The sequence below is a fragment of the Epinephelus fuscoguttatus genome, linkage group LG18 (assembly GCF_011397635.1).
Source record: "Epinephelus fuscoguttatus linkage group LG18, E.fuscoguttatus.final_Chr_v1".
Classification (NCBI taxonomy): Eukaryota; Metazoa; Chordata; class Actinopteri; order Perciformes; family Serranidae; genus Epinephelus; species Epinephelus fuscoguttatus.
In genome coordinates, this window is record NC_064769.1 from 29611165 (window position 1) to 29635380 (window position 24216).

Consider the following 24216-nt stretch of genomic DNA (forward strand, 5'->3'; position numbering starts at 1 on the left):
TTCTAAAATTGCTTAGTTTATTTCAGAAAACAAAAGATGTTAAGCTTTTGGAAATGTATGCATTTTTTATGTGTATACTTGTACTCCTGTTTATCATTCTTTTTCTTTCTATCTTTCCTTTTTTTCTTTAAATACTGCCATTTTATACTCTTCATATATACTTATTTCATTCATATTTGTTTTTTACAACTGCTGCTATCATTTACCAGTTTTTTAAAAGTTCAGTTCAACGTATAAATTTGGCCACAGGGTGGCGGTGTAAAACCAAACAAAATGAGGGGAATTCTCTGGCAGTGGGAATGATACCACATCATCTCCATCAGTGTTAAATAACTAAAGTAGCTCAGCCTTCTTCAATGCTCTGAGTCTACATGAATGATCTCTGTATTTATTTTCATTTCAAACTTAACAATGGGTATCTTAACAGCCACTAAAAGTGTCTTTGTGTCATCAGAAGGAGACATCCACTGTTGTCAGATTCAGAGGGACCTTAGTAAAGAGGATTTGTGTGCTGTCCCTCCCAGAAACTGTCAACAGACTGTCATCCCCTCAGAGAACACAGGAGACTTTGAAGAAACACTTGTGTTTACAGAGTTATTTAAGATGCTGTTATACAGGCGATTACAGTCTGATGTGACGCCGTGTTGACTTAGATTCTAGTTCATCTTCTTCTTTCTTGCCTTAAAGGCAGTACAAGGTGTAACATACAGTTCTTAGCCATCTCATATTCACTCTTAAAATCATCCTCATTTAAGTTTAAGTATTTGGGTTTTTTCCATGTTTTTGATTTTTGAAAGAACAGACTGACATTTGAGAGAAATATTTTAGGATTTTGTCATGTGATATGTCCCTGTGCAGTGCAAATAATATGTAAAATGTCTGAAAAGTCTGCTGAAAAGGTGCAGTCACATGTAACTTCTGGAATTGGATGTCAGATAGAAAATGTAATGCTGTCTTTGGTTGTCCCTCATGGATGTTGAAGCACAACGAGTGCCTAATCAACCTGTAATTTGGGACATGTTTAGCCTAGCTTAGATTAAAGCAGTTACAAGGTGTATTTGTTTTGTTTGTTTGTAAAAGGACTATGCTAACAGTTTCCCACTGCTTCCAGTCTTTGCGCTAAGCTAGGCTAAGCAGTTCCTGGATCAATCTCTGTACCGGACACGCAGAGATTAAACTCATGATTTTCTCATCGGACTCTGGGTACGAATTTACACCTTTCTCACAGCAGACATATTATGACTTGTCATAGCAGCAAGGAAAATGTCTAATAAATAACAAAAATGATGGCTGGCTCTCAAAATGGCATACAAGGCTTAGAGTGATTGTCAAATAGAACAGCGCCATTGTTAACATTATTAGCAGCACGTGTTTTTTCTGCCATGACAATTTAAAGCTCCAGTGTGTAGGATTTAGAGCCATCTGTTGGCAGAAGGGGTTTATAATATTCATAACTATGTTTTCATTAGTGTATAATCACCTGGAAATAAGAAGCATTGTGTTTATATTATTTTAGAATGAGCCATTTATATCTGCATAACAAGTGGGTCCTCTTCATGACTGTATAGAGAAGTGGATATAGCTTTGGAGATGGGGCCCCATTCATATGAAGGATGCTCAATAGCACATGAAGCCAAAATAGCTTGATTTGTGCAGCATGAAATTACAATTACAATTACAATTACAATTTATTTATTTAAGGTAGGGACAGTACATATTAATAAACATAGTACAGTAGTACATGTAAATATGCCAGATTGTAGCCCACGGCTAATTTCCGTCTGTCGTCCCTAGGCAGGTTGTTGTTACTTTAGTAACATAAAAACAAAATGCATAAATAGTACACGAGATACAGGAGAAACATGGAGAAACAGTACAAATATACACATAATAAGTAATAAACAGTAGGAAACATTCGAATACGTCAGGAGTGACTGAGGAACTAGATCAGGAGTGACCATAGAAAAAGAGGATTAAAAAATGGAAATTTCCTTGTATTGCATATAGCCCTATTATATTGCACCAACCCTGTTGCACATAACCCTATTTAACAATACAGTTAAGCATGGTCACAAAACTGGTTAGCTTTGAGCCACACCTTTAGATGACCCTTAAAAGTGGCTAGGCTAGCACATTCCCTTACGGAGATTGGCAGGCTGTTCCACAAAGTGCTTCCTTTGTACGACAGGACATTCTGACCAAAGGATGTTTTTCTGAGGGGTACCACACACTCCCTGTTCGTTACGGCCCTTGTTACCCGGGTAGTGATTGGCCTAAGTGTAATGAAGTCGTTAAGTGTGGGTGGTGCCAATCCATGCAATACTTTGTACATCAAAGACGCTGATTTAAATTTTTTAAAATTTTCAAAACTTAGCAGACTATATTGAGATAAAATATTACAGTGATGATACGAGGATGGCTTCTTACCCAGTATTTTCAGTGCTTTTTTTTGTATAGAGATTCGATTGGTTTCAGTGTTGTCGTAGCTGTCATTGACCAACTAGTTAGACAGTAACTCAGATGGGAAAAAAATTATAGAATGCAAGAACAACATAGCAGCGCTATCGGTTAGTGACCTCCGTATTTGCCTGAAGTTATACAGGTTGAATTGTTACCATTTTAATGTGGCTTCTAAAAGACAGAGTAGAGTCCAGCATCACACCCAAGTATTTAAACTCTTTTACAACATTCAGCTCTTCTCCTCCCAGACGGACAGAGTGTGTGTGTGCAATATGTGTGGGTTGTTTCGAAAAAAACATACTAACTGTCTTTTTTGTGTTTAGCAAAAGACAGGACTCAGTGAGCTAATTTTGTATGTGTATCAACGCTGTGGAAAGTATGCGGGCTGCCTCTTCAGGACGTTTTGCCTTTGTAAAAAATGACTGTGTTGTCCGCATAAAGCTGTACGTCAACGTTCTTACATATATTGGGCAAATCGTTTATAAATAAAGAAATAGAATAGGTCCCAGGATGGATCCTTGGGGGACCCCCACTGGTGATCCTAGATAGGGGGATCTGACCCCGTCAACCATCATGCACTGCTCTCTCTCTGAAAGGTATGATTCCATCCATTTAATAGCCTGAGCAGAAAAATTAAAATGGGTCACTTTAGTTAAAAGCACTTTGTGGTTAACGGTGTCAAATGCCCTTTTTAGATCTAGAAACACAGCACCCACACAATCATTCTTATCCAGCAAACATTTGACTTTTTCCAGAAACACAGCTGATGCAGACTCAATCGAATGATATGGGCGGAAGCCAAATTGTAGAAGATGCAAGGGAGTTTGACCATATTTAAGATGAGTTACTAATTGATTAGAAATCCATTTTTCAATTATTTTAGAGGTGATGGGCATGATGAGGCCCACAAAGACTTTAACTGGCCAAGCGGCTAACTTCCAGTTTAGCTTCCTGCTAACTTGAGTGGGAATAAAAATGACTTAATCATGCAGATATGTATTATGAGTCCTGTGGTATTGCTCACCTGGTGCGTGTGCCAAAAAAGTCTAGCTTCCAGCTCTACTTCTGCGGTATGTGGCCCACTGAAGTGTTTCTCCCATAGATTTTAAAATTGTTTTTCTGGGCTTATTAAAAAACCTCCATGGATCAAGAATGCAGAAGAGAAAGAGCCAGAATTAACCTTGCTTGCAGTTCGAGGTGTCCTGTCAACAGTTTTAAAGACATCTCCATTACAATGGTGGTCTATGGGGAAGATGCTTTTTGGGCCACAGGCCACACTTGGTCCTCTTCCACACAGTCATGCATGCCACGTGTGCTACAGAAGCCCAGAGCAGACAAAGCAAACACTGGGTCTTGACCAACACATTCTCACTCTGACCTCATCAAATATTGTTGTTTGGTCATGGGCTTTACACGTCCACACACAACGTGCAAGGTACCCTGGGTGCGTTGGTTGTTGACGTTCTGGGACACCGTGTCAAGTCCTGCCTGTTACTGTACATGCATTGTCTTCTTTCAAAATACAATTCCCATCTCACAGGAAATTTACTGTTTACGTACAGTCTCTTTCAAAATTAAATGCACTACGTCAGCACAGCACCGCAGATCAAGGTTTTATCCTTCAACAACAAATGTATATGGTTGAGTTTAGGCAACAAAAACACGTGGTTGGGTCTAGGAAAAACAAACAGGGTTTGGCTTTATAATCTCACGGGACACAGACACCACTCTCCTGGGTGAAAGTTGGTGTTTGTTGGACCCATCCACCACCTCTCCCATCCGCCCACTCCACTTTCGCTGCCTTGACTTTCGTCCTTGTCTCGGCCTTGTTTGCCCCTGACGCTGCCAGGCACCTTTAAACTATAATGGCAATCTGCTGCCTATCATGTCAAAGTTAAAGGATGCCTTTTTTTCATTAGTTTCTGAAGCCACAAGTCACTGCCCAAGTGAGTAAGAGGCTCTCTAGACAGGGCCATTCATTTTCAAATCGGCCAACATAGCTCTCCTGCACACAAACTACAACCTCACCAATAGATAGCTCTAAATCCTGCACACTGGACCTGTCTGCTGTGAAAAGACCTCTTGCGTATGGCCTTATAACAACAAGGGAACTACTACAACACTGGACAACATCCAGACCAAATGTGGATAAATGATCCACCCTCCTCCTCTGAGAAACTAGGTGGCTGATAGGCTAGATGTATGGATATTAGGAAACTTTCAATCTTTACTCTTCAGGAGAAGTCCATACAAATTATAATGATAACACTGGTTACAATGAGTCCCTGTGGGTTTATTATGCTCTGTTGGACTGGTTTCCATTTATAGAAGAGTGAAGCAACTCTGTGAACACTATCAGAGCTTCAATAAAAACATAAATGGTGACATCCAGCAGGGCCTATCACAGTGTTATGAAGCTTGGTGTATTGTGGGAGGGATATAAGGAGGAGGGGACAGAAGGTACACAAGGCTCTGACTGACAATCTGTTGTATGCTGTGGTGAAGTAAGGATTTTGACAATCTTTCTCTCTTTGTCTTTCATTTCTGTCTGTCTTTCAGGGGCCTTCGTCTATTGAAACATTTGTCCAGCTCTTGGTGCTATCTCAGTCGAGGGCCTGTCCGCTCCTCCCTGCAGCTCCGCTGGCCTGTTCCTACCGTTACAGTGTGGGGAGGCCATGATAAGGTTATCAGACAGTCACCACCGCCTGACTTACTCTGACAGAGCCTGCTGCCCTCAGATTTCACCCCTTCTGCTCCCACTCACTCGTCTCACTCAGCGTATCCTCTTTCCTGTCATCTCTCAGCCTCTACATCTCCAGCGTCTGGACCTGCAGCTGGCTGTTTGGTTGCTTCTGTATGCATGGCCATTTTTTAACTTGTGATAGTGTAGACATTAAGCCACGCCTACGAGGCCCAGTCCCTCTCTGTAGGCAAAACGAAAGGTTATTATCAGTGATTGCTTTAGCTGAGCTCTTGTTATTTATGTATGTTGCTGCACGAGCAATTTTATTTAGATGCCACTCTCAAGATGCTAATTGTGACCCACGTTACTGACTGAATATACTATAATATACTACTACTATAATATACTATAATATATAATATAATATTGTACTGACAATCTATTCAATAGTTTTTGAGATATCTCAGTCTGAACCAAAGTGGTGACTAAAATTGATGTCCCTATATGGCAATGATAAAAAAAAAAAGCCAGGGTGTTTGAGGAAGTACGTCTAATTTTGAGTAGCATAAATGTCATTTTCAGCTCTCCTCTCTTGTTTATCATTTCACAAACCTTCAGATTTATCTTGCAACATAGGTTGGGAAACACTGCAGTGGACTATCTTCTTGCTACCAGAGGTGGGAGTAGGCTGAGTCAGTTCAAGTCTCAAGTGAGTCCTAAGTTACTGTGGTGACAATCAAGCAAGCAAGTCCCTGTTATATGTCAAGCAAGTCAAGTCTGAGCTTTGTAGCTAGTGTTAGTCAGCTAATAAGCTAATAAATTAGCTTAAAAGACACATTCGTGCGGGCTACCTTCCTCAATGAGGTGATGAAAGGTGATGAAAAAATGGGATGTCATGGTGGTCGTGTTACTGATTTTTGAGCTGCAGACCTTGCATATCGCTGTTTCTTTTTAGTACAGTCATAAACAACATAATCCCTGAATGCAAAATGTATTATTTGTGGACTAGCCTCTTCCACAAAAGCTAACTAAGTCCTTTCAGATCATCTGTCTCAAGTCTAAGTCAAGTGTCAAGTCATGAATAGGCTACTGAGTCAAAGTCAAGTCCAGTCCTTTTTAACTCTTCGTCAGACAAGTGTCAAGCCCTCATATTTGCATTCAAGTCTGACTCCAGTCAAGACATGAGACTCAAGTACCCCACCTCTGCTTGCTGCGATGGTGTCCTCGAAATTCCCCAGGAAATGTATCGCTAAAAATGAAAGATTTCAGTTTTACATTATTGAGCAAACACAATTAGTAAATAAAAAAGTAAGGAATAATTATTTTTTTTATTACTAAGCAATATCAAGTCGCCTATTTTCATATAAATGTGCTTGCATTTATTAGACAGTTTTGACAAGGAAACAAAGGGGCACAGTGAAGGGGAAGGGTTGTGGTTCCTGGGATACTGTCACTGCTACTGATATATTTTATCGGCATGCCACACAGGCATGATGATAAATTAATCTTTTCCAACAAATGCAAATGCATTTTATGAGAAATTAATGTAAATATGGCCTCTACTGGCTGCCAGTGCTCGTTAGAGAGTTGTGTCCAAAGGGCTTTAAACATCACAGACACTTAACTTTAAGTGACCACATCAAGCGATGTTCATGCTATTTCCTGTACTGGAGTGCTGGAGCTCTTCCTCTAATGATAACAGGCTGGCTGTAACTTGAATGCACCATGTTGATTTGCCTAATTGTGAGATAGATTATTAAATTCCAAGAAAGGCAACCACAGGAAACATTCACCCCCCCCCCCCCCCATCAGTCTTTCATGACACTTTGTAGGCGCGGCCTTCGGTGCACGTCATCACTGCACTTATCTATGGGAGGGCAGGACGTGTGCTGGACCACAACACAGTGTCAGTGGCAATCAAATAGTATCTCACCCGCCACACTGTATGACAGCAGCAGATGTGATCATACAGCATCTTCCTGCATCCAGTCATAGAGAGGAAATCTGCTGACAATTTATTTTTCGATTTGCGTTACTCTGTCTGTTTTAGAAACAGCAAGACGGATCAGTGGCACGTCACTCAACACTGACTTTACAACTCTATAGCTTCCCTGTACTTATATTTATGACTTCAGGGCCAAACGTTCATTGTTAAATTTTGTTTGTTTGTCGTTGTGTGTGAAACGTAATGTTTTTGCATGGGTATATCCTGGGAAAGCACTGTAAACAGCGGCTTTAGTTGGTCTGGAGCCTCACATACAGATCTGTAGGACTACTTATTTGCAGCTTCACCTTTCTCAGCCTGTTCCCTGTGCTCCTGTGACACTATGATAGAAACCATGTAAGCCAAACACACAGAGAATTAATCTTTGAAGCCGTCTTCCTTTGTATAATCAACTATTGGTCTCAAATCTTGTCGTTTTACATGTTTGCCCTGATTTTATGTAAAACACTCAACATGCTCCTCTGTCAAAGTCTCATAAAGGAGAGGAAAGGTTTATTTTCCAGAAACTGTGATAAACACTGAGGAACATGAAAGACAAATCATTTGAATCCTAAACAGCTGACATGGAATGAGATTAAATGATTTTTGTGGAGAGGAGGGGGATGCGTACTTCCAATACAGAGGCAGTTGGAGATACAAGTTGAGACAAAAGGTTTATTTGATGGCAGATATCTTAGAGTAAATAATGACTCAGGCTCCCGTGATGTTTTTTTGATTGTACAGGAGAGAGATAGCAGCTCTTCTTGGGGATCTCCCGCTCTGTCGTGCATGAATGTGTCATGGATGCCTGAGGCCATCCTTCCATCCTGCAGCGTTTCCAGAGTACTGGCCATGCAGGGTGTATTTGCATAGAGGCAATTTGCAAAACAAATTTCAGCTGTGTGCTCTATCTGTTGTGTGTGTGTGTGTGTGTGTGTGTGTGTGTGTGTGTGTGTGTGTGTGTGTGTGTCTGCGAGACAGAGACAGGCACATTTGGATTCGGGTGTGTTGGTTTTAAGACACAACACTAATGTTTGAGTCTTGATTTTTTTAAGTTGTTAGTTGTTTCTCTGCTGAATGGATCAGATTTGGAGTATCAGTGTGGGTGTTGGAGCTAGGACTGTCTCTGGTATCAGACTGTGCTGTTTCTTCACTGTTGAGGCAGTAACTTCTTGAACATGTTAGGGACTTGTGTCACTCTGCAGACATTACTTTAAAATATATTCAAGATAGCTGTTCATGTAGCTTCTGAACTGCTTTTACAAACTGTTCCCGGGTGGAGCTCAGTGAGAGCTGAACAGTTAGAAAGACCATCAAGCAAATTTGCAACTTACAGGATACCACTGTGCCTCAGGCAACACACATTATGCAAATCAACAAAGGCTGGATAACCACATAAACAGCTCTGACACAGTTCTCAGCATTTTCTCTGACATCTAAAAAAAAATCAAAATGACTCCACTGAATTCTCAAACCCTTGCACCTGTCCACAGGTGAAGTGATATTACAGGTGCATGCGGGCTGCACGCTTTCTTCATTTTCTCCCGTTTTACCCCAGGCTACCCTCCGCGCCACCGCCCCTCCCCTTTCAGGACCCATGTCCTGTTTGCCAAGTCCCACCCAAGATGTCTCCCTTTTCTGTTGGTTACCTGTGCAGGATTTTGATTTGCTCTGTCTCCTCTCTCACCAGGATGCAGCGGGCGGTCTGCCTGTACTGGATCACAACAGACCCTGTTGCCGTGGTAATATCAACACATTTTGCATAAAGACCTCAGATTTGTTTGCCAGACCGTAAGCCCTCGCGTCTCCTCTCTTGCCTGTGCAGACACTGATTTCTGCAGCAGCGAATCCACATGGCACAACATACATATGGGAATGTACATTTAGTGAAATTTTAAGGGTTTTTTAAAGGTCCAGTGTCTCAGATTTAGGGGGAAATATCAGCAGAAGTGTAATATGATATAATAAGTATGTTTTCTTTAGTGTATAATCACTTGAAAATAATAATTGTGTTTTTGTTACCTTTGAATGAGCCATTTTTTGGTGCTTATCCATGGAGATCCCCATGTTGCACAGCCATGTTTTGACAGTAGCCCAGAATGGACAAACCAAACACAGGCTCTAGAAAGTGCCATTTGTATTTTCCCGTCAGCCAGCATAGATAGCAGCCGTTTCGTGGCAACAGTGTCCAAAAAACACCAATTTTTTTTTTAAGTGAAACTTCTTTATTCAGTGTTTTTAGGTCTGTTTGTTTTAGAGAGGACGAGACCTCTGCGGATAATTCAGCTTTCGTTAAAAAACCCCTGAACATTTGGATTTTAAGTTATCACAGATAAGAAGTTAGCGCACATTAGCAGGAGCTGAGCTAGCGACACGTCTTCAACGACCCAAACAGTGCTGAAAAGACACTGATTACCGTAAAACTGCTTTATTCTGTATCTTTCTGTTTGTTTTGGAGAGGAAGAGACCTCTGCAGATAGTTTGGCTCAAGGTGAAAACCTCCTGAACGTGTGGATCAGAAAAATCACGCGCACACATCAGCAGTTGTCGGACTAGCTGGACCATCTGCAACAGCATCAAAGAAACACTGATTTGTAACGTGAAACTGTCTTATTCAGTGTTTTTACCGGTTTAAATCACCTGGTCCATTTGTTTTGGAAGGGAGGAGATAATTTGGCTCCCAGTAAAACCTCCTAAACAATGAACACTGAAGGAACCAGGAGAAGATTCAGCTAATTGCAAATGCTAGATGTCACTAAATCCCCTTAAATCTTACACACTGCTCCTTTAATTTATATATGATGAGTAATGAGTCAAATTTGGGATCCATTAGGGATGAAAAATGTGTCGCCATCATTGTGTTACGTCTAAGGAAACTGTACAATTCCTTGACAGCACTTCATCAAGTTCGTGTCAGATTTAAAAGGCCCAGGTGATGATCTGATTTGCCTCGAGCAGCTTAATGTCCTAACAGGTTTGGTGTTTGTGGAAGGTGGTGAATCTTCGTTGGAGCCGCCACTTGTTTGTTAAAGTTAATCCACAGGCTGACTGGGTGTGGTAACAGTTGACTAAGTAATCAATCCCTTCTCCACAGCTTCTTATTAATCCCTGTATCCCATTCGACTCAGTGCACTGTAAAAAGCCGAGCAGTTACGTTGCATGCATGCGAGGGTGTGTGGCCAGAGTTCATTATGGTCTGTCTGGCAGTTTGTGCAATTGTGATTTTTCACTGAGATTATGCAGCTGGTTTGGCCTCTCAGCTGAGAATGAAATAACTCCCTTAACTGCTGCTAACTTTCCTCCACGAGCTTCCAAGTCGATTCTCGGGAACAATTTGCATGGTGTTCCAGGTGTGTGCTATTTGAATGCAGCATTACTCCATCACACACTATCTCTGGGCCCGTGTGACATTTTCACCTCAGGCCACAGTCCCATATTCTACATCCTGCTCCGACAGGAAAGTGACTGAGAAAAACACACAGAAAGAGGTGGCCGGGGAGTAAAAGTGTGTTTACAGTGCTCATCTTAGACAAACAGTGAGCATATATTTTGCCTTTGAGGTAAAAAGGATTTTAGATTCTATTTCACTTTGTGTGTGAAAGAAAAAACAAAGATTTTCCTTCTTTTCACCCTTTATTTGAAAGCATTTATCAACTCACACTCAGCCAATATAATATACAGCTCAGGCATACAAATAAATTATATGAAAAACAAATCGTACGCATATTTTGAATCTAAATGACATCAGCACCCATTCATCCACGTGTAATCACATCCAAAATATCATTTCCAATATATTAACTAATTCATTTCTTCATTGTACACATTACATTTCTCTGAAGTTAAATCACCTTCCATTAGAAATCAGTATCAGCTCATCATTTTAATATATATTTATTTTACATATAGACACATGTTCCTCTTCACTTCATGCCGTGCTGGCTCTCGTGGTGCCTGCGGAGATCCACCTTGCGTTGGAAGCCCTTGGAGCAAATGTCACATCCAAACGGTTTGAAGCCTGTGTGTTTCCTGCTGTGTGTGATCAGGTTGGAGCTCTGGCTGAACGCTTTACCACACACTTGGCATTTGTGTGGCTTTTCACCTACCATAAAACACACAAAAATAAAAACAGTGAGAAACTATTTTTAAATGATTTGGGTAAAGAAGTTGCAGTGCTTCCTGAAAATCAGGTTTGTCATGGTGCTTGTGTTTTATTTTTTATTAAAAAGATAAGGTTCACTTTGATATCTACGGGTGAAGAATCGTGCCATTGTTCAGATTTGTCAAACATTTATTTGCAACGAATGGCGACAGCATAGAGTTCCTTTTACAGAGCTCTGCGCGAAGCAGGAAAACCAGATATGCAAATCCACAGGACATTTGTTTAAGTTTCTTTTTCTGATTTATCAGTAGTTATATTACTCCTGGAAACAATTCCTGCTCACTGCACCTGGAAAGCAGATGATTAGAGCAAGAGCAGCGATAGGCAGTTTTATATATGGCAGCCTGCTGTAAAACAATCTACACACTGTGACTTACCGGTATGAATGTATGTGTGTTTCTTCATATCAGACTTCTGGTGAAACCTCTTGCCGCAGTACTGGCAGGGGTAAGGCCTCGTGTCCGAGTGGATGAGCAGGTGGGTGGAGAGGGTGGAGGAACGCTTGAAGGATTTGCCACACATCTTGCACTCAAAGCTTTTTTCCTGATGAAATACAAAAGTAAAAAGTGTTACAAGATCATCAGTAATTAAGAAAGATGTCAGAAAAGTTGAGCTCCAAGGTTTGTATTTGACCTTGAAAACAGACGTTGACCAAATAATTTCCTTTTTTTGTTCGAGCACTAACTTTGAGGCTTAACTTTTAAGCCAGCACAGACGAGAAGTGCTTGTCGTGCTTGGAAAAAATGGAAATCTGAACACCTACAAGTCCATAACAATTTGGCAAAGTCCACCGAAAGCTCCACAAAATCCACTCAGCTGAATTCTTGATGATTTGAAGCCATAAGGGGTCCGCATCTAACAGCAGCATAACATCCATGTCCAAACTCTCACACAACTCATGCAGTATAATCCAAGTCTCATTTATCCAGTCATATGCTCAGTGCCTCTCAGAAAGACAGCCCTTTCCAACAGGGCACTGAACTGAAAGTAAAACTTAGATATACTCTCTTCAAAGCCAGACTCCACCGACAAAAACAACAACTTTACCTCACTGAACATGGGAGCTAATGTTCGACTGCTGCCTCCATCAGTTAATTTGTTTTTGTTATTGTGTGACTTTGGTGTTTTAAGGCGTTAGGTCGGATTCACCAAAGTCACACAATAACACAAACTGATTGAGGCAGTAGCAGATAAATGAGCCTTTTACACAGAGATCAGGCTACAGTGCCGCTACAAAGTCCCTTCTTCATGTCGCCTTTGCATTGTGACACGGAACCAAACAATCGTGGCATCATGCCTGTGTGCGATTTTAGACAGAATGCCGGCATCATGGAATCAAAAGAGGGGTGACGGGCGTGACGAGCGCTTTGTAAACAATAACGATGGCTTAACATGGCAATAACAATCATTTACCACCCGTGTTACATGGCAACTGATCTTGTCCTTTACTTGGAGGGTAATTGTTTTCCAGTTCGCAGACACTTTCAGCCACTGCTCTTCTTCTTTAAGTTAGCCTCTAACTGCTACTAGCTACTTTTTAAATCTCCTGCGGTAGGTTGAACACATAAAACAGCTTTAAAACGTCACATCCATGCCACCCATGACCAAGTCCTGCCATCTGTACTGTTTACAGACTTTGTCTTGACGCTGTTACTACCTCTGTTTCTGGCTCAGAGGCGAGACAATTCCGTCCAGTGGCGAGGCAGCGCCATATTCCCCAGTGTAAAAGGGGCTTTGGATTATACTGTACGAGTTGTGTGTTAGTTAACAGATGTTTTGATATAGTTTTGCTAATGCTAAACGTGGGCCCCATTTACTTTAACTCATCAAGAATCTTCTCCAATTTTTGGATTCTTTACTCAACGGAGACATGCAAGAAAAACATGGTTTACTTCACAAATTCAACATAACACTGGGTGATTAAATTATATACAACTGGTAATATGGGGGGTGAATAGGTCAGGTAATTTTAAGCTAGCAGGGAATCTTGAATTCTTAAAGGGACAACAGAATATAATGGCCTCTATAAAGAGAAAATAACCCCGATGATGTCACAGTGATGTCACCAGGGTCATCTCAGCTTGGACATGGAGAAGACAAACTTATAACATAGAGCCTTTGTCACAATCTGGAGGCGTCAGGTTTGAAAGATGTGAGCATTCACCAGGCAGGGACAGTCATGTTTTATGTTGTAGAGCATTTGGAGTCACTGACATACCTGAGAGTGGACGTTCATGTGCTGCTCCAGACTGACAGAGTGGCCGAAGGTTTTCCTGCAGATGCTGCAGCCAAAAGGTCTCGTTCCGCTGTGCGACCGCCTGACGTGAACCTCCAGTCCGTGGGGCGTTGAGAACACCTAAAACAGAGTTAGTCTATTAATGCAGGTGGCTGACAAATTCAACTGGATTTCTAGCTGATCAGAGATTCACTGCACTTTACATTTTCATCTTGGCTTAATGAGAAGCTTCACAACAATAATTAGGCTGTGGTATGTACCTTGTCACAGGTGATACAGTGGTAGGTGTTGGAGGTGGGGGAGTAGTGCGTGCTGCAGTCCAGAGGCTGCTGAGGCTGTGGGCTGCGGCTGATGTGGGTGCCGTACAGATTACTGGCGTGTTGCAGCACTGTAGGGCTGAAACTCATCTGACGGAGCTCATAGGAGGATGGCACCGGCTCCCAAGCGTACGACGGCTTGTAGTAGGGAGGGAATCCAGCCATGTGAGGCTCTGAGGGTGCACATATACAGACGTTAAAAATCACCTTCTTGAACATTAAACTGTGGAAGTAGCAGCAAAATATTGAGATAAATACGCAGGCAGTTCACCATTTAGGTAGTAAGGCTGTGTGGGGGCCACAGGGGGCCTGGTTGGCTCTGGGTGAGCAGGTAAGGGGCACTCAAGTTCTGCCTCCTCCTTTTCAAAGTGGCCCACAGGGGAAGACTGGCCCTCGGACTGAGGCCTGTCCTCAGAGTCTGTGCTCTGAACCTCTGGTGGGTCTTCTGCAAATCCACAAATAAAAGTGTGATTGATTCAAGCCAGAGACTTGGCTCTCTGTGATTAGTGAGCAAGTAAATACTCTAAAACAAAACAAAACAAAACCCTGCAGTTCCTTTTGGACGACATCTTGTTCAAATAACACACATCTCATCAGTAACCTTGAAATGCTGAAGTGGAGTCTCATACTGTCATTAATAAATATCCTTTTAAATGGAAAGTTCATGCAAATGCTTTGGAGAAATAACTTCAAAATAACGACATAAAAGTAGGCAGCTCCAATCTAATCCTCCATATTTTTATAATGTCATATTTTTTATAATTATTACCTGTACACATGGGGGCCCTCGGCTCGTCTTCATATGATCGGTGAACATTAAAGGACGTGCACCTTTTGTTTTTCACCAGAAATGATCGGGGCATGTTGATCCTACACCAATAAATAAATCATTAGCGACACAATAAACCGTGAAATAATCAATAAAATATTGATGAAGTCATATTTTGTAAAAGGAAAAAGTAATTACTAGCGTTTAAATCTAAGACCATCCGGCTGCTGTTACATTTAATTGTGTCATTTCATTACTTTGGATTTAATTCACATATTTTCAGTCTTTAATTGCAGATGGGTTGCTTTATTATAATTGAATTTATTATAATTGTCCATAACTTAAACTCGCGCTATATGTTTAATATGAATTATTAGGCCTTAACTTTCTACTTTGTCAACAGGCCCTTGAATATAAAGTTTAATTAGCGCCTTTTAAATGTTTTCACGGTTAGAAATAAACTATTATTCGTAGAAAAAGTATTAAAAGTGGTGAAAAGTGTCACTCTAACTGTGTTAAGAAGTTATATTACAGTCAGCATGTACTCACCGTTAACCCAGCAAGTTCCCGACGAAATGAAAGTTGCAGTAATAATAAAAATGTCCTTGTTAGCGCAGTAAAAACGCGTCCCCAAATCCTTTTCTGAAAGTCAGGAAAGCAAAGCAACGTAAAACCAACGCACTTGTTGCTCTCTCTTTTTCTCCCCTCCCTGATTTTCAATCAGATAATTCCGCAGGAGAATCTGACTGTGGTTTCAACCAATGAAAGGGCCAACCTGCAGGTGGAAATTTGCGTAAAAAAACACGGGCCCTCTGCTGTCCCTGGAACAGTTACACAAAACAGCCAGAGCTCCTGGAGGGAGGGAGAAATGTCGGGTTGAAGGCTAAAAAATTAAGTTGTCTTCCTCAAGCGGAGCGTTTTGCTGCTTTAAATTAAAGATACATTATTTTAATTCAGCTGCCAATTTCTGCTGATCTTAAAAATGTATCATTTAAATTACATAAAAAAAATTATAAAACAAAGAAAAAATTCCAACCAAAAAAATCCGCCGGAATATTTCCACCTCACAGTGTTTGATTTACAGGATTTACTCAGAGTAATGCTGTGTATGACTGTGTCGTGTGCAAGATTTAAATGACCAGAAGATCATATGAGACTGTAGCACCTCCAAAGATACACACACCAAACCAGTCTGGGTGATTGACACTGTTTGCTCTGTCTTTATTTATCAAAGCATTTAGATATTCAGACATGACAGATTTGCTCTCCGGATGTTTCAGTGTCAGGGACAGAGTGACAAGATGGGTTCAACTGACAAAATCTGGGAGTTAATTTTTATTTTTTTTTTCTTTTTGGGGGTGCAGTTTTCAGAAAATAATGACAACTTGTCAAATCATTTCAAAGAACATCGAGTCGAGGAGTCAAACACGTTTTGAGGAGGAGAGGATTTATGAGGGAACAAGTGCAAGTGCGACATCGTGTGGAGAACGTGTGTAAGTGTTGTTTGTGTGTGTGTGTGTGTGTGTGTGTGTGTGTGTGTGTTCTGCAAAGGGCTAGGGGACAGCAGGGCACAACCTAACACATTTTAGTTTGGGCTGAATATTATTAAGACTCTTTGAGGTTACTTAATTTATTGTTTTATTCTAACCACATGCATATCTCTGCTACACATAAACATTTATTGCTTTTCTAGAACTCACCTTTCTTCTACAGTTGCACTGAGAAATGGTGGAAGTGAGAATGTGCCCCATGGGTGGGGTTAATTGTAAAAGGCCGAGGGTTAGCTGTTACACTTGCTGGAAAAGTTTGTGTAACACATTTAATTTAATACAATTCTATCTATATACAATAGGAGGAGAAGGATAGGTATACATACAGGCAGCCATCCATCTTTTCGTCTATCACCGACAGTCAATGGTTGGAGCGATAGATGTACGCGGAATAGGTAACCTATATCCACATGTCAAAATATGAGCATTGAATGTTAGAATATTGACAAGTCTGTGAAGTTGTGTGTCAATGAGATACCTGACAAATTAAAATACAAAGTATAGCCTATTTCACTTAATTAAGGACATTAGTTCAAACGGTGTTGGAAAGTAAGAAATTAACAATTTAATTGAATAGTTTTTAATGGCATATCGTCCTGAGACCTGATTTGGGATTAGTAGGATCTGATAAGTATAAAAAAAACCTAAACATTGTCAACAATAATAAGGTCCCAATGTCCACAAATGAGATGATGATAAAGCCCCAATGTCCACAAATGAGATGATAATAAAGCCCCAATGTCCTCAAATGAGATGATAATAAAGCCCCAATGTCCTCAAATGAGATGATGATAAAGCCCCAGTGTCCACAAATGAGATGATAATAAAGCCCCAATGTCCTCAAATGAGATGATGATAAAGTGCCAGTGTCTTCAAGCGAGTTCTAATTAACTGTGTCTTAGCTTGTTACTGTTCCTAAAATTGCTCAAATTTGTTGCCATATCAAACATTATTAATCATAAATACACAAGTTTCAATCACTGAATTTGATAGGGTTTTGTACCTTTGTACCACTTTTGTCTCGGGATCGGCTACAGACTAACTTGGCAGAGATGGCTGCCATCTTGTTTTTTACATAGATTAGTGTATTAGATGGGACAAAAAGGTATGAAGTAGTTAAGTAAAATAAAGTATAAGGTCCAGTAAACCCAAAACGTAATGTCCTCATAAGAGGACACAGGGTCTCAGGAGGATATTCATAGATTTTATAGCTTATATGGAAGAAGCATATAATTTTGTTTCAAATAGCTACTGACAATTTAAAATAAAAAAGAAAACCATGACACAGATGGGTTTTTAGATTATTAATAATATTCTTTTTTTTTTAATCAATTGTCTTTGAACACAGGTATATATTCAAGATGTCAATCTAAATCACTTGCAAGGGCCCACTCTCGCTATGGGCCCTTCCATCCCAGGGGTCCCAGTGCAATTGCACTGCCTGCACTGTCTATATCTAGGCCCCTGATGTGCATTTACTTCATGTTATGTAGGTACTTTCTTTGCATGCTAACGACTGCAGTTGTCAGTTTCATTTGAAAATGTATTTTATTTGACTATTTTTATACAGTGGATGTTATAAAGGATAAATAATAACTAATATATTATATTATATTATATTGTATTATATTATATTATATTATATACCCTGTTATAGGATAATATATAAGATTAGACTTTATCACCTAATTAAAAATTCACACATTACAGTAGCTCAAGACTTACAGAGTAATTGAGTGCAAAATAAGGATAAAAATATGACAAAAATACTGGATAGAATAAAGATACAATAATCTAAAATCCACATATACTATATTCACCTTTCACTACGACAGATACCTTTTGTCCATGATTAATAGCTGCACTGGAAAACTGCAATCTACACATGGTATGTATATTTTTCCAGGAGAAATACATCAATATTACATGACAGTAAGTGGTAGAATATTGCACAGTATATAGGATATGTATATCGATACTTAAATGTATATGTACACAGGCCGATGTGAGTATTTAGCTATATGACATAGTGTAATAATATAATGATAGACATAAGAATAACACAGTATGTTTATGTGTGATTACATGCATATAATACAACATATATTAAATGCAGCTGCAACATGTAGCCGACCTTTTGTTTAGCCCATTATATTAGCTTAATAATTAAGTCATTTTGTTAATATAGACCATAAAGATTGAGCCTTACTAAAGCAAACTACAGTGTTAATATATTAGGTACTTGTCTGTGTTTGTGAAGCTCTGCTGCTATTATTTCCAGGGACGTGTAAACACACACACACACACACACACACACACACACACACACACACACACACACACACACAGCACAGCAGCCTCCCCCACTGGCCAGAGTGTGTTTAAAAGGAGCTGATATTGTCTAAGATAAGGCTGGTTAAAGTCATCAGGGCCTCTGAAACTTCACCAATAACCTGCCTGCGCCTGTTTGTTTACTACCTTTTCTTGTTTGTGATTCAATGTGTTCTTGTTATATATACTGTATATTTTAGTGGTGAGTGTTGCCGTGACAGAGCATGAATGCTGCCTACCTGAGTTATAAATTAAGGTGAAGAATAACTAATTAGAGTTACACAGACATGGGGTACAAAAGAGAAAAGTCCATGCCTCGAAACATGTGCCCCACTTCATTCGGGTTTATTTAGGCTATTTTATCTATTGTTTAAATGTTCTGGTTTGATACTAAACTGCATTTACTGTAGTTTTACTGGCACCTGTGCAATGACAATTAAATTTAATCTAATCTAATCTAATCTAATCTAATCTAATCTAATCTAATCTAATCCAGTACAACTACAGTACTCTGCATTAATCCTGTATGACAGCACCCATCAGGCCAGCAGCTTAATCAAAATAATTTTCATGGAGAGAGACTGCAGGTATTTGTCAATAATAATGATGCAACATCATAATATATGATGTAATAGTAATCAGGTAGCTTTAGTATTGAGTGTATGGAAGCCAATATCTGCCAGGAAAAGACTGAACTAAAACATCAAGAGTGGTAAAAATAAAAGATATTCATAGTTGGTAGAAAGTCTGAGATAGTGATTCACAATTGAAACTTTTTAATGTGAAATTACACAGAGTCCTAATCATTACTTTTTAGTCAAATTATGACATCATAAGTTACAAATTTTAACTTTCTGTGTCAAAACTGGGAGGTATGTTACGTCACAGTTATGAGAAGGGATGTAAGTTATACATTTTGAAGTATTACCTCATAGTTCGGACTAAAATGAATATAGAAGTAAATTTAAATGTAAATGCCATTGGTCTATATGTTGCATGTGTTACGCTAAATCAGTCTGTGAGGTGAATGAAATGACCACAATAGCACATGTACAACACAGTGACGGCAGCATACATAGGACAAGAGCTGCTTGATTGTGTCAGGTCAACACATTCTCTCTCCAGCCTTGTCAAATACCAACATTTGGTCATGGACTTTTCACCTCCAGATATGACGTGCAAGGTACCCTGGGTGTGTTGGTTGTTGACATTGTGGAATGCCGTGTCACTTCTGCCTGTTACATGTATTGTCTTCTTTCAAGATACACTTCAGTTTTCACAGGAAATTTACCTTTTACACACACTCTTTAAAAATAAACACACTATGTCAGTACAACACCTCAAATGTTCTTTTTTTCCCTTCAACAACAAAAGCATGTGGTTAGGTTTAGGACAAAAGAACAGGGTTTGCCTTTATAATCTCATGGGACGTGAGCACCACTCTCCCAGGTATAAGTTGGTGTTTATTGGACTCATCCACCACCCCTCCCGCCCACCAAAATTGGACTTTTGCCGCAATTGTTGTTCTTGCTCCCCCACATATTCCCCTGACACTGCTGGTCACCATTATAGTTTAATGGCGCCTACCGGCATCATGCTGATGTATAGAGACAGCTTTGTTGCCGGTGTCTGACACCACAAGTCATTGGCTTAGTGCTGGATTTCGACGACTTCAGAGTGAGACTGGGTTGGCCAGGTGAGCATTCGTTTGCCAGTTTGTGAGTGACGTGGATCATAGCGCATCATCGCTCTTCTTGGTAGCTGTAGTCTGTTGTGTGACATTGAGACAGTGCCTGGATGCAGGTGATAGATGTGTTGTGGCAACAATGCGGCAACAACACAGACGTTTCATATGCAAGACATATATAACCCTTGCAAAGCATCTCTCGGCCTCCCTTTTAAAGCTATGTACATAAATAAGATTAATTGCCAAAATAAATAAAGATATTTAAATCATTTTCCAGCACTAGATTCATTTGAAAGGCCATGGAAACAACGTAACTCCCCCCACAAAGATTTTTGTTTCAAACTACACCAAATTTCGGTCTACTTGATACTTATATACTCATGTTATAGTTTTGTGCCCTGTGCTGCAAACCTTTAAACCTCTGTAGCTCCAGTGTTGTGTGCAAAAAGTTAATGTACAGCCCTGCTATTTATTTTCTATGATTAATTAGTTAGGCTACATGTTGTGCAGCTGCTTATTTTCCAACAGGGAAAAAAGTCCCTGTCTTTGCATTTTATTTTGATCACAGTCTGTTTTTATATCTGAAATGTTTGCAACTGAACATGTTGCCCATTTAGTAGAAAATACCTAAATATGGATATCATGTATCGCCATTCAGCCTGAAAATACCTAGGTATGAATTTTGTCCATATCGCCCATCCTTACTTTCTAATTATTCTGACTTTAAAGTTGAAAACTTTGAGTAATTAATAATTTCGCCTTAGCATCTGATTATTTTTGCCCTTTAATATTTTCTAACCTGTTTGTTTTTGTGGCGTTAATGAGCCTCCATATCGATCACTCCACTACCTGCTTTAAAAAAAAAAAAAAAAAAAAAAAAAAAAAACTAATTTGCGCGTGCGCTTTTCACATGTGGGTCACGCGAAACCGCATTACACACATTTCATCCTTCCACCAATGAGGAGCTGGGAAAAACAATCTTAGCTTTGCAACTGAGCAAGGAACTTGTCGGGCTGTAGATGAAAACACCACTTCTGAGTTATTTAACGTAACTCGACACGGTTATTTTTGATTTAACTCGCGTGAAAGAGTTGTAAAAGTTGCGGCAGAGACTCGCGAGGCGCTAACTTGTGGGATTAGTTTGCATGCAGCCCGACAGCGGAGGCTGACTGCGGTGGGATGGGCTGTGAGGTGTTCAAGATGGCGGCGCCCTGTGGAGTGCAGCTACTCTAACAGGTAAACAGGTCCTATTTTTTATGTGTTTTGTGTTTTTCTCACAGCGAATCTCAACGCATATGAGTTGTGTTGCTCCACATAAGAGTTTAGGCTTTCTTCTCCGCCGATTGAAGCCGGCTGACAGGCGAGATGAGTCCCCGACCGAGTGTGGGTCGCTGCTCCCAGCTAACGTTAGCTCTCGGCGTTGGGACCGACTTGTTTTTGGAAAGACCCGGTGATGGATTTAGTAGACGTTGGTGCTTTGGACGTTTAGTCGTGCTTATATGTGCGTTTTCCGCCGGGCTTGAAGAGGCTATCGGTTCACCAGAGGAAAGATGCTTGTGTATTTGTATAATCGGATAAAGTAAACCCAACCCTGCCCATTGTTCTCTGCGAGTTGTTTACGACAGGCAGCAGCCAGTGGTCAGTCCCTCATACAGCAGCCTCAGACCTGAGCCTGTCCGGGCTCTGTCCTGGCTCTGCACTGCTCTCGTTATGCATGTCACTGTTACACATTATCACCATTAGCTTTGTGTTTTATTTATGTGCTTTTTTGATGCTTCATCATGCAGCACAGTGAAACACCTCTTGGAGCTTTCTGCACCAGGCTGCCTTGCTTTTATCTCTGGGCTGCAGTCACACCAGTTTTCTCCCCTATTATCACGTCAATCAGTAATATCCTGTTGTTAGCATGTGTTCGTGCAGTCGTCATCCTGTCACTATGGAGACAGAATGGTTCACTAGTTTCACAATTTGACCTCCTCGACCTGGCAGTGGCAGGGCTGCAGATAGGATTTGAGAAGTGCTGAGGTCACGAGTTGAATTTCCCTGCAACCAAAATATAATGTGTCCAAAATGTGCTATTTACATGTCATATTTTATGCATTAAGCTATATTTTCTGTGCATTAATTTCCAAAAGCCAGCTCCAAAGTGTTCTCTGTACTGGAAGGATTAAAAGTTGGGAAATACTGCATGTTTTGGGGGCTTGTAACAGGGTTGGAAATTAGCACCAGCCAAATGCAGGTAAATATGCAAGTGGCTTCTCTCCTGGCCAAAAAACTGGTAGATTTTGAAAGCCACAGTGGCGTATAGTGAGTATAGTGCTGATGTAAAGGACAATACTTCTTTCTTGATGAATATAAACATGTTATTCCTCAAAACCTTATTTAATTTAGCAAAATATGGGAAGCATCTCACTGCACAAACATAACATGTCCAAACACAGAAGCTGTTTTACAAGACCTTTGCCAAAATAAGACTAGTCTAAAAAAAATGGATATCTGCTGATCTAAATTAAGGGTCCTGCGGTTGATAAATTGGGATGGGTTGGGGTGAGCGAGGGTCTGTGGGAATTCCTGGGAATATAGACTAGTTTCAGATAAATGCAGTTAACCACAAGCTCCCAGAGCTGAAATGTCCTCATACAGCCTGTTTGGTACTCAGAAATGCGAACAATGACCCCCACCCTATAATGATAGTTTGTTTTTCTAGTGTTTGTGGGATTTTAAAAAACAAATCTTCTATTTTAATCTTGCAGTTTGACTTCCCATTGTCGTGTCAGCCTGATGAGATAAATATCAACAGATTTTTATAGATAAGTATCAGAGGAGACATTCTGTAATATGAATTCTTTTGCACATTACGCTGCAGTTTTTCATCAGGCGTGCAGCTATAACATATGAACAAATTAGTAGTTTTATTCTTGTGTCTGACTGTTTACATGACCGATCCCTCGTGGAATTATTCAGACACATTAATTAACAACGAACCAAACATTCCTCTAAGTAACCCCCAGGCAATTAACAGCACAATATATTGACCTCATACAAATATGAGTACCGTACATATAATGAGATATCTTACAATGGAAAGTAAATGAATACAACCTCACGGGTAAAATAATAATTTACAATTTTAAACAAATGTAACCCCAACAAAACAAAATCTACATATGCAGATGTTAATGTCAGTTAAAGCATTGTATATGGGATTAATAATTAAATCATCTGTAATCCAAATGAAGTTAAGAATGTGGATTTAATCTTTTCAGGTTGTTTTTCTCCCTCTGTTCGATGCTTAATAAATACACTGAGTTTCCAGTTTATTAGGTTCACCTAGCTAAAACTAATGCAGTCTAATGTAGTAATCCTGTCGTCCTTTTATCTTGTTCAGCATATTTCTATTAATAAGGGTAGACTAAATATTAGCAATACCTCTCAGTAGAATGCAGTAGTGTGCTGTATTAAAACTTTTCCATAATATTTTACCCCATATCCATGACTTTTTAAAGTAGTGTAAATAGATAGGATTGTAAAAAGATTCCCAGGCATTTGCAAATAAGCAAACCGCTAGTGCTTGCTAACTTAACTCACTCGTTAACCAACTAGCTTCATATGCCAATAGACCAGACTGGCACATGCAGGTACTTCACAAAGCCTTGGTTGATATGCTACACGATCGCTCCTCAGCATTTTCCTGTTTCTCTCCTAACGTGAAAGCGCAATTCTTTTTTTAAAGATTATTTTTAGGGCTTTTTGTCTTTATTATAGAACAGTTGGAGAGTGACAGAAAACCGCTGCTAAGGCCTCAGCCTACATGGGGTGCACACTACCCACTTAGCTAGACAGCACCCCAACAGCATATTTCTTTCCCCCAAAAGGGGGTGCAGCGTGGGCAAAAACGCAGTGCAGCCATATATTTCAAATAATACAAGGAACAAGTTTTGGGATTTTTTTGGAACATATTTTAAACAGCAACCACAAAAAATGTATTTTCAAAACTTTTCCAGAATATTCTGTCAATTTAAAACCCTCTCCAGGCC

The 24216-nt window shown here is 40.0% G+C and overlaps 2 protein-coding genes across 2 annotated transcripts in view; one reads left to right on the top strand and one right to left on the bottom strand.

Moving 5' to 3' along the window:
• Window positions 1-10761: 10761 nt before the first annotated feature.
• Window positions 10762-15498, bottom strand: gfi1b (growth factor independent 1B transcription repressor). The gene is made up of 7 exons (XM_049604243.1): window positions 15161-15498; window positions 14612-14712; window positions 14114-14287; window positions 13786-14015; window positions 13508-13645; window positions 11667-11832; window positions 10762-11229 (listed from the first exon to the last, which is right to left on the bottom strand). The coding sequence occupies exons 2-7, from the start codon at window positions 14703-14705 to the stop codon at window positions 11051-11053; spliced, it is 981 nt and encodes a 326-aa protein (XP_049460200.1). The 5' UTR covers window positions 14706-14712; window positions 15161-15498; the 3' UTR covers window positions 10762-11050.
• Window positions 15499-21106: 5608 nt separating this feature from the next.
• tsc1b (TSC complex subunit 1b) overlaps window positions 21107-24216 on the top strand; it is a 37541-nt gene continuing 34431 nt past the window's right edge. The window contains exon 1 of the mRNA XM_049603486.1: window positions 21107-21415. The gene's annotated coding sequence lies outside the window, so the exon portion shown is untranslated. The remainder of the gene's footprint in view (window positions 21416-24216) is intronic.

Coding starts and splice junctions, on each gene's coding strand:
- gfi1b (XM_049604243.1), bottom strand. CDS start 14,705: ATGCCCCGATCATTTCTGGTGAAAAACAAAAGGTGCACGTCCTTTAAT. Junction 14,016..14,113: donor ACAGCCTTACTACCTAAATG/GTGAACTGCCTG, acceptor GTGCACCCTCAG/AGCCTCACATGGCTGGATTC. Junction 11,230..11,666: donor ACACACATACATTCATACCG/GTAAGTCACAGT, acceptor GTTTTATGGTAG/GTGAAAAGCCACACAAATGC.